General features: G+C 39.1%; 1 protein-coding gene across 2 annotated transcripts in view; it reads left to right on the top strand.

Annotated features, from left to right (window-relative positions):
• Positions 1-16,957, top strand: part of arhgap46a (Rho GTPase activating protein 46a) — a 32,966-nt gene that overhangs the window by 9,642 nt on the left and 6,367 nt on the right. Inside the window, exons 2-3 of one of the 2 annotated variants that reach the window (XM_057361403.1) lie at positions 3,033-3,500; positions 14,562-15,855. In XM_057361403.1, the coding sequence (XP_057217386.1) occupies positions 3,033-3,500; positions 14,562-15,855 (1,762 nt within the window). The remainder of the gene's footprint in view (positions 1-3,032; positions 3,501-14,561; positions 15,856-16,957) is intronic. The other variant, XM_057361404.1, reaches the window with a different exon arrangement.

The raw sequence follows: 16,957 nt of genomic DNA on the forward strand, positions 1-16,957 counted from the left end.
TGCTGCAATTGGCACAATGGAAACGCTTGCTAGATCTGACCTAAAATTTAAACATTTCGTTCCTGATACACTTTTAAAGACTATTAATAATTATTTTATCAAACATATAGTTTTAGTAAGTGATTTAAACAAAACATTAAAATAGAAGTCATTTAAATTATAACATTTTGTGTAATTTTTTCGCGTAATTGACTGTTGTTTTCAATGTCGACTAGGAGCTTACCGTTTAAACGACTAGTTGATTAGTCTCGCACATCCCTGGGTATGACCCAGCACCCGAAATGATATCAAAACACTTCAACACAGCCTCCATTATTCGCAACCGGTGGATAAAACCTTGAAAAATGATATATGAGCCCGACAAATCACAGAGATGCCGATTCGCATGGGACTAATATTATCACAGGACCTCGGTGTACGTCAAAATATGGTAGGTAATTTGTGGGGGAATTTTAACTTTACAAATTACAGGCATGGCCGATTCGCACGGGATTAATATCAGAGACAACCTCTGCAATTATTACAAATGACTAGTGGTCCCCATAATACTAATCCTGTGCGAATAGGGCTAAGGACACCGAAAGAATATTCTTCCTAATTTTTTTATAAATAATCCCTTGCAGGGAATACTGTTTATTTTTAAATGAAATGGCTGTATTTGGCACTTGTATCTAGTCAAAGGTCTAACAAGTTTAAGGCAAATGCAGGTCCTGTTTTTAAACATGTTGGCTTGGCGTGGCCAACGCGTGTCAAGTGTCAAACACAGAATAGTATGTTATTGTTTGGCTTGGCTTCCATCTTTTGGTGGATTGAACAGCAGCTAAGAGATTTTGCCGCAGGGAATTGCTTTGCTTTTTTGCAATTTATCCTGACTCTCAGAGTGGTCCTTGACAGTGGAATTTAAAAAATTGCACCCCTGTAATAGCACTGAATAAAAATGTCATTTGGCCTCATTTTGGAACAATGGATTTGGTCCATATTTAGTATTATTTTTTAGTGCTTGGAGACCAGCCATTTACAGCTATTTTTAAACAATGGTGCACTGCAGAATCTTAGACTTCAAGAAAATTAGATTGTTTTCTATACAGAATGAATCTGGTGTCCATAGAAGTTGACACGTTTTTGTTTTTATTTTTATTTTATAATATTTAGTTATCAGAAGCACCCTGTAGGCTCATTGAGAGGGCTGAAAGTTTTTGATGGCTTGATCTCATCTACTGCAGTTTTATCCAGCAATTATCCAAACAAGACAACCAAATGCCAGTCTGATTGATTTTAACAGGAGCCTTGGCCGGCAACCATTACCCATTGCTTTTTTTCACGTTTTTCCCTGTATATTTTTGCACGTGTAGGCAAATAAATATTTTAATAATATAATGCCCGACAGTTTAATGAGAAGGAATGTAGTCTTAAGAATTCTGTTGGCAAAATCGAATGCCTGTCTTGAGACGGTGAAAACGAGTGAGTAAAAGGTGGGTGGAGTTCGGCACACAAAGGCCTCTAGTTTAACTGCTCTTCAGTTACATGACTCCTCCCACCTATCTTGATCTTGTTGCTAGAATGACCTTTAAGTGTCTAGTTTTTGCAGAATATACTCTGTAGGACAGGATTTTTAGTCATCAGTAGCTTTGCCATTATCTTGATCTTTCATATAAACACACTACAGTCACGGTTGCACACTGAAACAGGATTTGTGCATCAACTTGAAAATCAATGTGTATCCACAGGACAAAGATGTTATTCCCAAGACAAGGCTTGAAAGTTTAGTTGTGTTAATGAAGGTAAAAGGAGCTGATGGTGTGCCCGAGACAGATGGTATATCCCAGCCTGCCAGTGCGAAGACTTAGTCAGGTCTGTTGTTTTGATTTGATCTCCTAGATTTACCTGTTGTCAGCTGTATGTTAGTCATAGTCTGTCCTGTTCACCTATGTGTGTCTACCTGTCTAGACACAAATGTTCAAACCATCACAATGTATTTTTTGGCTTATGTTGTACCAGATTAATATCAATATTTTTGATTTTGTCATGGCGATTTCAGAGCTTTACTCTGTATCAGGTGAAGTATTTGTACTGCCTAGGACAGATAGCCTGAGCTCCCACTTGGCTTAAAATGAGCACACTTAATGTTCCTCTGCATTAGGAAACTAGATCAAAAGAAACATAATAGGATTCTCAAATGGCTAACATGGCCCAAATTAGTTGCATTGGAGTTTAATTGTTCTTTACGTCTGCATCTCTGATGCCTCTTTCCTTAAAAAGGTTTGGGGGGGTTTACGCCATTAAAAAAAAAAAGTTTACCTTTGTTTTAATTTGGGTTGTGCTTTGTTGGCTTTATAGTAAATGTACCTCATTTTCTCATGGCAGTCATCGTAAAACTGACCTTTTGTTTAGGTAGAAGTCATAATTCACCTTAGCACCATTATTTGAGGAGTCTTGTAGACCGTAGCTCCGTTCTGGTTTCACTGTAATTTCTGGTTAAGCATTCCACACCTATGTGTCCTTGCGTGTGATTGATATTGATAATATTTTATTATCAGTCACATGACACCAAGATGACACACTCTTTGACCAGATGGTGCTTGCAGGGAGACCTGACTTGTCTCCTGATACCCTGTGTGACTCTGACTGTGTGTGTGTGAGTTTGGCAGAGAGAAAGTGTGTGTGTAGGGGAATGTATGAGAACACTTTCCAGCTCACACTGAGAGCCGCTACTGCTCTGTCTGTTCCCTCGTCCGTAGCTGTATCTCCTGATAGGATTAAGTGTGCTGAGCCAGCGTTTCTGAGCATGCACTCTCACATATGGTGAAACTCTCAGGAGTTTTGGCCTAATTCCCTTGGTAACACATCCATCGGATTGCATTTAAGAGATTGACCGTGAAGCTTGGCCTGTAATTCATAATGAGAATCTGTAAGCACATCTGTGCCATTTTGTTGAGGTGATTTGATTTACTAGGATTCGATCATACCAGCTTTTATATGCAAAACAATCTAGCTCAGTATTGTGATGTGGTTCTTTTTTTTTCTCTTGCCAGCTCTGATTGGGTGGAAATACTGGAGCCCCGTTCCCAGGAACGAATGTACGTGAATTTGACAACAGGAGAGTGCGGATGGGAGCCACCCATTGGTGTGCCTGTCCGTCAGGCGGATGGCAACCAGTGGTGGGAACTTTTCGACCCCCATAGTAACAGGTTCTACTACTACAACTCTGCTGGCCGCGTGACCGTGTGGCATAGGCCGCAAGATGCGGATATCGTCCCTCTCTCTCAGCTTCAGGCCATGAAACGCAACACAGAGTCTGAGCACAGGACAGATGGGGGCACAAAGGAAAGGCAACATGGAAATCAGTCTACAGGGAGTCAAGATAGACGCACCCCTCTGCCACCCATGGAGCCTTACAGTCAAGAGCTCGAGTGTGCAGGCAAAGAGCTTACAGAGCAAGAAATAGACAACAGACAGAAATTAGACCTCCACAGCATGGATAGCAACAGAGGCACTCTCAGGTAGGCATCTGTACTCTCGGCACATTTTCTTTAATGTTATTGTGAAGAACTTGCTGTTATGGTTCCTCAGAAATAACTGACCTTAACCAGAGATCAATTATCTCAGATTTTCCCTGACTTCAACTTTGTGGCTGAAGGTCTTGTGTTTACCGTGTTCTCATACAGCAGTCATTTAGATAAATCTCTGCCAAATGTGAAAAAACTTGACATTCGCTCATAACCCTTTATGGAGTGCTGTTGGAGAGTTTGCTTATTTTTTTCCAGACCAATCAAAACCACCTTTTTCCTATAAAACCAGATTCCAGTCATGCCAACTATATTTCAAATGGCATTGGGCCATGTCTTTTATTTCAGTACCTTATGCTTTACCCATCTACAATTCTTTTGGCTGTTCTTTTTTCCTAAAACAATCTCTGGGCCCCACCAGATGAAAGCTGCTGGGGTCGGAGCCCAGGGAGAGCCAAACCATTGTGGTTTAAACGTGACTGGACTTTCTTCTCTTATTGCAAAGAAAACCACTCACGAAACCACGGTATACATTATACAGCACATGCAGTGGTTATTTCTATTTTAGCAGGGCCCTCATTCTTTTATATCCGTCCATGGAAAAAGAGTTAATGGAGTCCAATATCATAACATCAGGATCCCACTGCAGCTTGGAAGTATTTAGAAATATTGTGGCTACTTGTGGCACAAGCACTATGATTTTTAAGGAGCATTAGAAGCTATCTGCTGTCTTTGCTTTAGACACACATGACTGCTGTCTATGGGAGGCCCGACATTTTTGACCTTTGTGTAAAACTAGAAGAGCAACACATTTTTGACCTTTAGGTAAAACTAGAAGGGCGACAAACCACTTGTGGGTGTTTCAGATCTCACAAGCAACAGCATGGCTCTCAAGAACCACACACTTCTTAAGCCTCCTTACGGATGTCTCACATTTTTTAGAGTTCATGCAATCTACCCAAAACAATGGACAGCTGTGTTAGAATCAGGCACCATAGTTATAGTTTTGTAAGTCCATTGTGACTAATTTAGCTGTATGGTAATATTTAAGTTCTTTTGTGAGTTTTGTTTTGTGGGACGGGGTTATAATGAATATTCATTACATTTTCACATTGATTTCGTTGGTTAATATTGTGATGACAAGTTGATAAATGTAATTCATTTCAGTGAACCAGTTCAAACAGTTCAGTCAGTTTCGATCAGATGATTTAAAAATCAGGGCCCGTATGTATAAAGCCACTCAGAGTGAAATTTGACTCTTAAGTGTGTCAAAATTCTATGAATGACGTAATTTTACTCTTATTCTTACACTTAAGAATAAGAGTTATTCATAAAGGTTCATAAGTGTTAAGACTAGGTCTCAGCTCCTAAATTATTTAAGAGAGCTGAAGAGGTCTCCTAACCTAGTTAAGAGTAACAAGATGGCAGTACAAAGCCAGATACCGTGGACTTTACAACAAAGAAACAATGTGTTGGAATGATATGATGACAGGGGGTTAATAAGATAATATAATAATATATATTTAAAAAAAGTTAAATCCATTTTTTAAGGATTTGCAGCTTTGGTCTTTTCTTTATATACAGCTGTGAGTGTAATGAGATGTAATTCAGCAGCTTAATTATTTAAAGAGTACATTCCTCGAGATCATAAAAAATACATTTCATGAAGTGTTTAATTTTGCCGTGTTTGAATGTAAGCAATCTGCCAAGTTGTAAATCCGAAGGTGAACGAATAACAAAGTTATTAGCTTATAAAAAAGGTAATCGACTCTGAATCACGCGAACAAGCCATGACCTGTCCGAATCTTTAACCACAATGTACCTACGTCACTAGAAAAATCCCCGCCTACTGACTGCGAAAACTTAACTCTCTCCTCCCCAAACACTGTACTAGCTCGTTCGTGACGTGTGCATCATGTCTAAGAGAAGCTGTGTTCTATGTAGTGAAACTAAGTCAGTCTTATTTTCACTACCAAAGGAAGAACTTCTGAGGAAAAAATGGTTACTATTTATTTTTCAAACGACACCAAAGGAGTATAAACCGAACGTTTTACTTTGCGCGCGTCATTTTACCGAAGATTGCTTCATCAATCTTGGCGCCTTTACTGCAGGATACATTAAACGTCTTTCCTTAAAAGATGTTGCAATACCAACTTTATTTGGACCTGTAAGCTCCACCGAATCACAACCTGTAAGTGTGACTCTTTATTTTTGTCTTTACTTAAAATTAAATTTGTGTGACGTTATCTCATGTCTGTGTTTAGCTAACGTTACCGTTATTTTTGGGGTTGTTACTGTTTGTTTACCTAACGTTAGCTATAAACTCGTTGCGCTAATGTAAGTGTTCAACCATATTAACTCGCAAAGTCTTTATTTCAAGAACTGCGTGGTGTACTATAGTTATAATAACATCTGAAGATACGAACACCGTACACTGTATGCCGTGATAACTAACTGTTACAAGAGAAGTGTCTAAAACAGTCCTTTTTCTTACTGGCATCTGTATAAGGATTAAAGAATGATTCGTCAGACTCGGGCTCGAACTGGTAAGGTAAAATCGACGCCATCTCTCTCTATACACTGTTAATATCCAACCACCTGCAAACCGTAATACAGCAGTAATGATAGGCGGTCCATTTGCGACACATGCTGAACGCGTTTGACCAATCACAGCAGACTAGACCATTTGACCAATCACAGCAGACTAGACCATCTGACCAATCACAGCAGACTACACTATCTGACCAATCAGATCAGACTATGCTGGCGGAAAGGCGGAGATTACACAGATGAATCGCGGAACGAATCATTTGAGAGTCAGTCAAGAAGTAAGGTAATAAAAACTGCTTATTATTACGATATAATAGTATTTTTACATCATGTATGTACATAAACTTGTTGTCGGACACTCCATAAACCAAAATAAGCCCTTAAAAATATTGAGGAATGTACTCTTTAAATTAACTTTTAAAACTCAATTAGAAGTATGTGAAACCGAGCCAAAAATGGATACATATTTGTAATATTTTTGCATGTAATGCAAAATAAAATTTTGAAACTGAAATTTTTTACTTTTGCATCTCTGTCGCCATCTCTGTTTCAAAAATGAAATTGCAGGTTACGTTGATGTATTTATCATCATCATATGGGTTGAAGTCAACCGATGTTAAATTTCCCACAAAATCGTGCGGCTCAATATATCAATCACTATTATAAGCTTACCTTTGTAAATCAGGGGAAGGTGGGCTGGCAGTATTCAATACAGATTTTTATGTAATTGCCAAACAAAATTTTCGGTTTATTTTACCCAAAGTAGTTATGGATTGCATCATTGCAGCTGTATATATAAATTAATTTAAAAATTAGGGCTATCAAACGATTAATTGTGATTAATCGCATCCAGATTAAAAGTTTGTGTTTACATAATATATGTCGGTGTTCTGTGCATATTAATTTTGTATTTATGAACACATACACATAAATGCATATATTTAAGAAAAATATAAAATATAACAATTAATAAACTTTTATTTAGAATTTCAATTATTGGTAAATATAAATTTATACATTTAAATATTTCCTAAATATATAGACAAGTATGTGTATGTTTTGTCTTTATAAATACAAAATTAATATGCACAGTACACAGATATATATTATGTAAACACAAACCTTTATTCTGGATGCGATTAATTGCGATTAATCGTTTGACAGCCCTAAAAAATATATGTTAATGTAATGTCTTCAGTCATGAATTCAATTCAGTCATGAATAAATGGTGCCATGCTGCTAAGACTTCACTCTTGTAGGCTCCCTATTGGCTGATTCAGAGGTCAAGGGTGGCCATTTTGTGTTTAAATCATTGTGGTCCTTAATTTACAACACTTAAGTCAGAACATAAGAATCAGTCTTAAACTTTACTGAAAGTTGCTTTTAGCTTCTTTATAAAAGTATCCTACTATTAAAAAAGTCCTACTTCTTACTAAGAATTTTTTGACACGCAAGTCAAAGTTTAAGACTACTCTTAAGAGCATTTTTGAGAAGTTTTATACATATGGGCCCAGAATTTAAATTGTGGTTTGTTTTATTAAAGGGATAGTTTACCCAAAAATGAAAATTCTGGCATCATTTACCCACCCCCAATTTGTTTCAAACCTGTATAAATATAATTTTCTTCTCCACACAAAGACATTTGGAAGAATGTTTGTAACCAAACAGTTCTGGTGCACTACCATTGACTACCATAGTAGGAAAATAAACTACTATGGTAGTCAATGGTGTCCCCAAACTCTTTGGTTTCCCACATTCTTCCAAATATCTTCTTCTGTTTTCAACAGAACAACAAAATTTCTAAAGGTTTGAAACAACTTAAAGGCGGGGTAACCGATTTCCAAATTACGCTTTAGACGACTGAGTCGGGCCAAGTACCAAAACAACCTTGTAGCCAGTCAGCAATAAGGTGCGCAGGATGGACATTAGCTGAGCCGAGCGCTGACGAAAGTGAAAGATGGCGGTAGGGGTGTGTTTGTTTTGGTGATTTGAACATCAACAATGGTTAAGAGAAATCGGACACCCCGCCTTTAAAGGTGAGTAAATAATGACATAATTTCCTATTTGCATGAACTACTGAAATTTTGTCATGTTTGCTTGCACAGAAGAACATAATTTTGCATAATTGTTATGTATTTATTATTGATCTTTTGCAAAGCATTTGCTTTTATTGCGTTATTCCTCAAGGGAAGGAGTCTCCTATGACTGTTTTCTATGTTTGTCTATCTAAAAATAAAAGGCAGGGAATGGTCATAAAATATCAACCTGACAATGTTCCAAACAACACCATCTGTGTTATCATATGGTGTGGTATAAGCAGCTTCCTCTGATTGATGAGCAAAGTGCTAAATCTGGTAGTCATCACACCCACCCCTCCAGGACACGGCTCTAATACAAGTTTGTCGGGTTTGACCCTAGTCAGGAAGCATATTTAAAGTCCCCGTGAACCAGAAGTTGCGATCGCTTTTACTTCCATATTCTGACACATTTCTGAGTGAAAAGGAATTTCAAAGGAGAAAATTAGTGGCCGTGGCTTGCGTTTTTCCCTGCGAATTGATTGGATGTGTAAAAACAGCCAGTGCAGCAGACTGACAGTTGAAGGGGAGAAGTTAACGGATGCTCCGGCCAAGCTATCTAGTTTACGTCATTTGAGATGGATAGTCATTTCAGGGTGGAAGTGCATTTTCAGATTCTAACTGAAGATTATGAGGGTACGTGAATTTTAAAAAGAAAATGACCCACATTGATAAGCTATTTACTATAAACGCTGCAAGATTTCATGAAAAAATAAGAATTGTCATTTTTAATTTCGCTGGGACTTTAAACATGCAAACCCATCCATTAACAAACGCCAACAAACAGACACACAACTTCAGCCTGTTTAAATCATGGGTTTCAGCAAAATTATTAACTGTGAAAAAGAGAGCTTACTTTTTCACTCCCGTGGAACATCTGCATTAGTGATCACAAGGGGATTACTTAACATAGTCTGTGTTATCTAGCATTCAGCCGTTTAGTAAAGTTGCCCTGGCGAGAAGATTGAAGATTACTAGTGGTTGTACCCTGTGTTTCCTTGCCGTGTGACGTAGCGGTGTAATGTAACCCAGAAATGACCTGGGGAAGTTGTGAAGGGGATTCTTTTGTGAATTCTTTTGTCCTTCAGGCGGACCCCAGGCAGAGAGGCTGCTATAGAAAGACAAGGGTTTAGTTAAGCACGCAAATCCCTGAGGACCAGCTGTTAGGGTTTCCCATAGTATGAATTGGGGCTGGATCCAAGACAATAAATTAACATCCTGCTGCTCTGTCTTTGTGGACAAATGATTTAGGTTCTCATTTTGATGATACTTGGACTTGTGGGGGTTTCTCAGAAGGGGCTGAAAACAGTCGTGTAATGCCTATCATAGATACCAAAAGTGAAAGATCTAATCAGAAACCACACTTTTATATGCCACTTTTGTGCTCTCACTTTCGCTCTTGTCACGTTCAGATGGTTGATTTGATTTTAGAAATTCCTGGGTGTTTTCCCCAAACACAGAAATATGATATATGGTCATGTGCTTACATGGGTTTTCAATTTCTGTACAGGAGAAGGTGGATCATCTTTGTACGTCCTTCATGTTTTAAGTAAATAACCATATAAGGGCCATCTTTAGACGTTTCATGGAATATCATTAGAGAGGCATGTAAGCTTTCAGACGTTGCTTTGCTTTTCTCATGGTTTTACCTTTAAATGGTCATGGACCTTAAGCTGTATTGAGATTCCAGCCTTAAACATGCCAAAGCCAGTGGATCCAGCTCTCTTAATCTTTAAATCTTTTGCATGTTCTGTCACACACATTTTGTGTGTTACCTCAATGGTTTACTCAGCAAACTAGATTAGTGTCCTAACACAGATTGCCTATAAAAGTGGAGCAATTTCAACTGCCTTTTGCTTTATTTTAGTCATGCCTTTGGTGTTGCTTAAAATACATCGAACACAGGCTTCCGCCTTGATCCACTGGCTCCCATTTAAATGCAGAGAGCTGTGAAATTTGTCCGGGTGCAAGGCAAGGCAAGTATTTCTTTACACCATAATTAGCCTTTTGATATATCTGTTTGGTGAACTTAGAAGTTAATTGTTACAAGCGAATGGAACCGCTTTTAACAACTTTATTCACAATGACCTCCAATGATGCAAAATTAAAGCTGTTTTCCATCTTTCATGCTCTGTACAGTATGTGCACTTTTCATGAGGGGAGAGGTGGTTTTCACAGCTGTAACTAGAGCCATACATTCATTCTATCTGATTTCATATCAACAGATGTAGATTAGTACTGACATTCCAGAGGCATCACATTGTCCATATGCTAAGCCCCTCTGACACCCTTTTCTGGGAATATAAAGAGCCGAATTTACAGCATGAGCTTGGTGTGTCTGTTGAGAGTCATGCTGCAGTGGAAAAAATGTATTAGTGTGTTACACAGGTAAATCTCAGTTGTAAGTGTGTTGCAAAACATACAAATCTTTTATTATCATTTTAACATATGTGTTGTCAGGATCATCCCGTCCATTTAGTCAGGCTTTATTTATCTTGTACAGTGAAAGTACTTACTTAAATAAACTGGTGTGGAGTTTCTTTGAGAGCGGATGGTACTGGTGGTCAGAGCCGGAGCGGGGTGTGTGGAGGGAGAGGATGGGCTGGTCACGTGTGAGGTATGTGAAGAAGCCAGACTCACTGGCTCAATGAGGAGAGGGGTTCAGCTGTCTGCAAACAGCTGAATTCTCTGGACATCAGGAGAACTCTGCTTTGCTTCAGATTTGAAAAATGTTTCAAGCACAAAAAAATCTATATTTGACCCCATGTTTGTGAATTAATACACATGGTCCATAGTGAAAATTTATGGCAAACATTCTTGGGTGTGCTTGTGAGTGCATGTTTATGTCGATAAGTTTTTCACATCTGTTGAAACAACTATCAACTCTGAGTCATGTTTCATGCCTTGCTATAGGTCACATTTCCTCTTCCTGTCCAAAAGATGAAAATAGCCCATTATCTCAGCTTTCCTCTGGACCTCTGAAAAGGTTCACACATTGTACTGACATGTTTTTCAGTACATTAATAAAAGGAATGTGTATTTAGACATAGGTACTTACAAAATTTCTAAATCCTCTGTTAGTGTGAATAATTGGGTCTTAGGCTGTTTAGTACAAACCAGACCTCCCTGACTAGTTAAACTTTAGTTTAGTTTAGTTTAGTTTAGTTTAGTTTAGTTTAGTTTAGTTTAGTTTAGTTTAATGTCCTTGTATTAAAATACAACGAAATTACAATGCAACTCCCCCTTAGTGCAGTTTAAAAAAACACATAATATAACATTACTAAAACATTTCTAAAAACCAAGAGTAAAAATATACATAGACATCACAACAGACCATAAATAATTAATTAATAGTAGGGTTATTTAGTGTTCTTATAGCCCATGGAAAAAAACTATCCCTGAATCTAGAAGTTCGAGTCTTAATCGAAACTTAGCTTAAACTTATTTTCCTTAACTTGAACACAGCTAGAGTAAATTATCTACAGAGGCTTTACAGGATTTAAGTGTGTTTTTATTAACTATTCTGATTAGGGCTGCATAACAAATAATTATGTATATATAAATACACGCACATGCATGTGTATATTTAAGAAACATTTACATTTTATATTATATATATATATATATATAAAAAATATATATTTTTCTTAAAATTATACATGCATGTGTGTGTGTGTATTTATATATACATACTTATTATACACAGTACACCAACATATATTGTGTAAACAAAAACTTGTAATATGCTAATGATTAATAGTTATGCAGCCCTAATTCTGATCTTCTAAAAAAAAGATGGATTATCAGTGTTAAATAACACTTCTTTGTTTAATTCTGATTTAATTTCATCAATGTAGTTATTAGCACCCCTCCTCCCTCCTCACAAGGTTCTCATTATCAAACCTTATGGTAAGATAACCATTGCCATGACTCTTACACAACCATGCATTGTTCCCCCTATTTAAACAATCCCGGCACTATTGGGTGACCACTGAAAGGAATGCTGAAGTTGTGTCTAATACCAACTGAAGCAGCCTCCCATGACTAACTAATCTCACTCTCGTACACACTCTCATTTTGATACTTCTTTTTCATTCTTTCACATGTGCTCTTTCACTGCAGGACAGGAATGCCACTGAAACTCATGGGGCCCGGGACAGAATTATAATGGTGGGCCCCAGCTCCCATGCACCCAGCAGTGTAAAGATGCATTTAGCAGGCCCCCCATGTCACAGGATTCAGGACAACATTACCCCGTCCCTTTCTTTGTGAACACATTATAGTTTGAATTTCTAAAGAATGCGTCGCAAGTGCAGTGGTAAAGGCTCATTTATATCTGTATTATTATTTCTTTTTTCTTGTTAGTGTAGATTTTCTTTTGAACTCTTTAACAGTGGCTCATGACAGGAAGTTGAGCTCCCTGCTTGCTCACACTGCCAGAACACATAAAACAACAGGGCTGATCTCTCAGCATGTTGAATCCTATGTAAACCTCTCTCATGAATGTTCATTGTGACATGTTGGGGGCTGTATTCTACTTTATAGATTGACTTTAATGTTGCTTTCCTAATATGTAAGCAAATCATGTATGTGTATTGTGTAAGTAGTTAATTCACTGTGTCTTTCCAGACACAAAAGGAATTTCAAAGGAAAAGAGCAGCTACTTGTCCCTCTGTCACCATCCTGAAAAAACCAGCACCATCTAAACACTTTGAGCTTGAAGTGGCCCACACTTACACACTGTGTGATTCAGGTGTCAAGGCATCCTATCAATGTGTTAGACTTTGAACATTGTTTATTGTTGTGTTGTCACGTCTGACAGCCTTTACAATGGCCTTGGGGCTCAGCCAGATTCAAGTCACTAATGCTTGCCTACAGGACTATCACTGGATCTGCACCGGCATACTTTCACACCCTCCTACACTCCTACACCCCATCAAGAACCCTGCGTTCAGCAAACCAGCGGCGTCCTTCTCATAAGGGCAGTAAATCGCTTTCCCTCTCAATCTCACAACTCCTTTCTGGTGGAACATTCTTCCTAACTCGGTCCGGTCAACCTCATCTCTCACAACATTCAAAAACTACTTAAAACCCATCTCTTCTGTGAATACTTGACAGACAAATGAAAAAAAAAAAACACTAACCCTCTCTCTTTCTCTCAACAAGTAGTGGTCTAGTTTTTGTTAAAACTAGTAACTTTGTATTGGCACCTATTGTATTATTGCTCCTGTGTGACATATTGCTTATTGCTCCCTGAACTCTCTGTAAGTCGCTTTGGATAAAAGCGTCTGCTAAATGACTAAATTGTAAATGTAAATGTAACAAATGAAAGAGGATGTGGTTCCCATGCGCTCCATATTTCCCCTGGGCATTGTTCTAGTATTGTTTCAAAATGTTATAATCAGTATAATAGTTGAGTAAGTGTTTTAGACAAGTGTATCCTATTCATCTCTTCTTTTTGAGCTTGTTCATGCTGGATCTCCGTTTTGTTTGTACAGTGTATGTTTATGAGGAAGTTAGACCACTTTAGAGGTTAATTTAAGATGTGACTAAGTAGAAATCCCCTGCATTCAGTCGCATAAGCATTCTTACTTTTTTTATCAGTGAAGTTCTAGGGGTTTTCATTTCACGTTTTGCGGTGTAGAATTTGGTACATAAATGGTACGAGAAAGCATATCAGTTTAAAATTTATATTAGCACTGGACAGAAATTCACCTCACAGGGTAAGTGAAGTGTGTACTGCTTTCTTTTCTTGAAAGGTTATGTTATTTATTTATTTTTCTTTTAATTTAGTAGGAATTTGTATATGAATGACCACTGATTGTCATATTTTTATTTTTGGGGTAAAAAAACAAAGTTATGTGCAAACAATTTAAATGTTTCGGTTTCCTACAGTATAAGCTGCTCTCTACGAATACTGTGAGAGTTTCTGGGTTTACAAATATCTAGAGATCGGTATAGTGACAGACAATAATGTGGTGTGTCGACTCTCCCAACCAGAACAATTCAAGGAACTGCATTCACTTTTACCACAAAACTGTTTTAAATGCAAGCATTGTCATGTCTTAAAATCTATTTCAGTTAAACAATTGTGGTTTGTTTTCCTGACAAAGGCATTATAGAAGTTTTATATAGTTTTTCTAAATTACTGAGAATTTGGATTAACTGTCTCCATGATAAAGGCAACCATAAAGATTGCTGTTTTGGACTCGTAAAAGGGACCATAAAGATGATTGGTTTTGGCTCCCTGTGTTTCTTTTTAACAAAGTGAAGTTGCTTTAAGTGTTGTAACTGTCAATTTATGTTTTGTTTGCTTCATCTTGCAATGTTTTATGAGTTTTGTTTTTTATATTCATGTTGTTGTTAGTTAAGATTGCCTTTATGATAAAATCTCATGTGTTTTTGCATTTCTCCTTTTGTTTTACAACAGGGAAGAGCAAAGAGACACGTGTCAGAGGTGGCAGCCCCCTTCTGGATCTAAAGCCGCCATGTTAGTAAAGGTCAGTAGCATAGGCAGAAGCCAAGGAAGAGGAATCAGTGGAGCAGCTTCCCTTCACCTCCCACAGAGTAAAGCCAATGGTCACAGTGCCTGCACGCACACTTCCGGCAGTGTCAAATCTGTTTCAGGCTACATGCTGTCCCAGCAGGCTTACAAAACCACACCGGGAGGCAAAATGGCACCAGATACGAGGCAGACCCACCACTTGAGGAAGGCAAGCAATGGCAGCTTTTGCCTGGTGGCCTCAGGTGACTCTTCTCCACATCCAGCATCTCCACAGCCACAGTCCAGCTCACCAAGGCCGGTATCTCCACATTATGGAGCGACCGCACGTTTCTATGATGATCCATTAGCTGATTGCCCCATTTATGATGAACCTCCCGTAGATATGGAGGTAGAAGGTGCTCACTTACACAACAGCACATCCAGACACAATCACAGTCTACAGAAGGTAAAACTTCTCCAGCACCCAGGTCCATCTTATACAGGCTCCCGACACAAGAGGAACCCCTCTGACTATAGTCCAGCAGGTCTGGAGTGTATCAAGCATATGGTGAATGTCGACCCCAAGCAAGGACTCCTTTCTACTTCCCCAATGCCCTCTCCAACATCTGCACCAGAGTCCTTACTTCTACCGACAAGGGTACTTCAAAAGGAGCCTGTTAGCTTGGAAAAGAAGCAGTCAATGAGGATTGTAGAAGCAGGTTTGCTAAGAGCTATTGAGGTGCATCACAGCAGGCAGGGGAGCCAAGGATCCCAGGACTATTCCACACCACCACCTCCCGCTGTTAGCTACCAAGATTCGGGTTACTCAACCGGCCCGTCTCCCAGCCTGCGGAGGAAAAGCAGGAGGAGGATAGGTGCCGGCGGCCGACCCGGCTCTGTGGGTAGCACTGGGGAGCTCACAGCGCTAAACGAGCGCCTGATTGAGGAGATGAGGGAGGTGGTCAGTCGCTCAAACACTATGCGGGAGACCAAAGCTAGTCTGGATTTAGAGATGTCGGAGCGCTGCTCCACACAGCGCACACATAGCACGGGCCGGTGCTCATCCAGGGAAGATATTTCATCCTCCAGCAGGTCACTGAGCAGGACAGGTAACTATCCTATTGTGGCCTTTTCGCAACTGGACATCCCAGGAAGGCAGAAGCGGACGTATGAGAAGGTTGACACGCTTGAGCAGAGCATTGCATTGTCCTCCCCTGAGACGGCTGGACCCCCCTCACAGGTACTGCATAGTTGCATTCACACATAGAAATGCCTTTACAGTAAACTGGCACTTATAATAAGCGATTTACTGGTTCTCTTTTTACTCTATTATTTTATAAAGATTTGCAGTGTCGTATAAAATACGAGTGTGAACTTCTGGCAGTCTGTTTTCTGCAGGCCTTGAGTTTCAGCATCATTAAAAGCCAGACATCGTATTTGTTTAATCTCCATGGGGGACTGTTGGGAGAGCGCTTTGTTTTTTGGAGGTTTTTTATGTGCGTCTGATTTTTTCCATGGTCTTTATTAGATCCAGATTATTGTGCACACACTCCACCACCCATTAAAACATAACAGTGATGTAAAATAACAAGTCGTGTTGTTATTTCAGTCCGATATTCAACAAACTGAGTATAACAATATCTGTGTCTCTGGTATTCTTTATAACTTTGCAGTCAGGCAAGTTGGAGCGTATTCGCAAACTGCACATGATTCTTGTTAAGGGCAATCATTTCACAAACAGTAACTGCCACTCTGACCCGTAGCAAAGCCGTAATCTGTCCTCCCTAAGTGATTAACTTTATCTGCATTGTTTAACAGCCAGGTGCCCAAATCTCAAATATGCTTTCAAGAATTCACCTCTTCGGTTTTGATGAAAATCAGCTCCAAAGCAATTATTTTGTGGCATTGAAATAGCTTTCAGGTGCTGATTGTGGCTAACATATGATACTTAAAATTAAGTCCAACTGCTCCTGTTGCACCCACCTCTGCCCTCCTGCAGTCCTCTGATACGAATCCAGCAGGGGCCTGCCAGGGTAATGGGTGAATTGCCAGAACATGGCAGCACTGCACAACATAATGCCTATTGAGCAGGAAGGATGGCTACTGTGGCCCATATGGTACCATCTCTGACACAGACGGGACAGTTGGTTCCTGGACAGGCGTGGTCACTGTACCAACCAATTGTATGCCTGCACTGTAGCCAATAGGAGTTTGGAACCTGCTGGGGATTGTTCCATAAGCTGATGACATCATAGGTCAACTTATTCCCTGCCTTTTCAGCACATGAGCATTTAAATGTCTTACTTCCCAAAAACAACTGATAATAGCATTAGAAGAAAAAA

Source organism: Triplophysa rosa, linkage group LG20 (assembly GCF_024868665.1).
Source record: "Triplophysa rosa linkage group LG20, Trosa_1v2, whole genome shotgun sequence".
NCBI lineage: Eukaryota > Metazoa > Chordata > Actinopteri > Cypriniformes > Nemacheilidae > Triplophysa > Triplophysa rosa.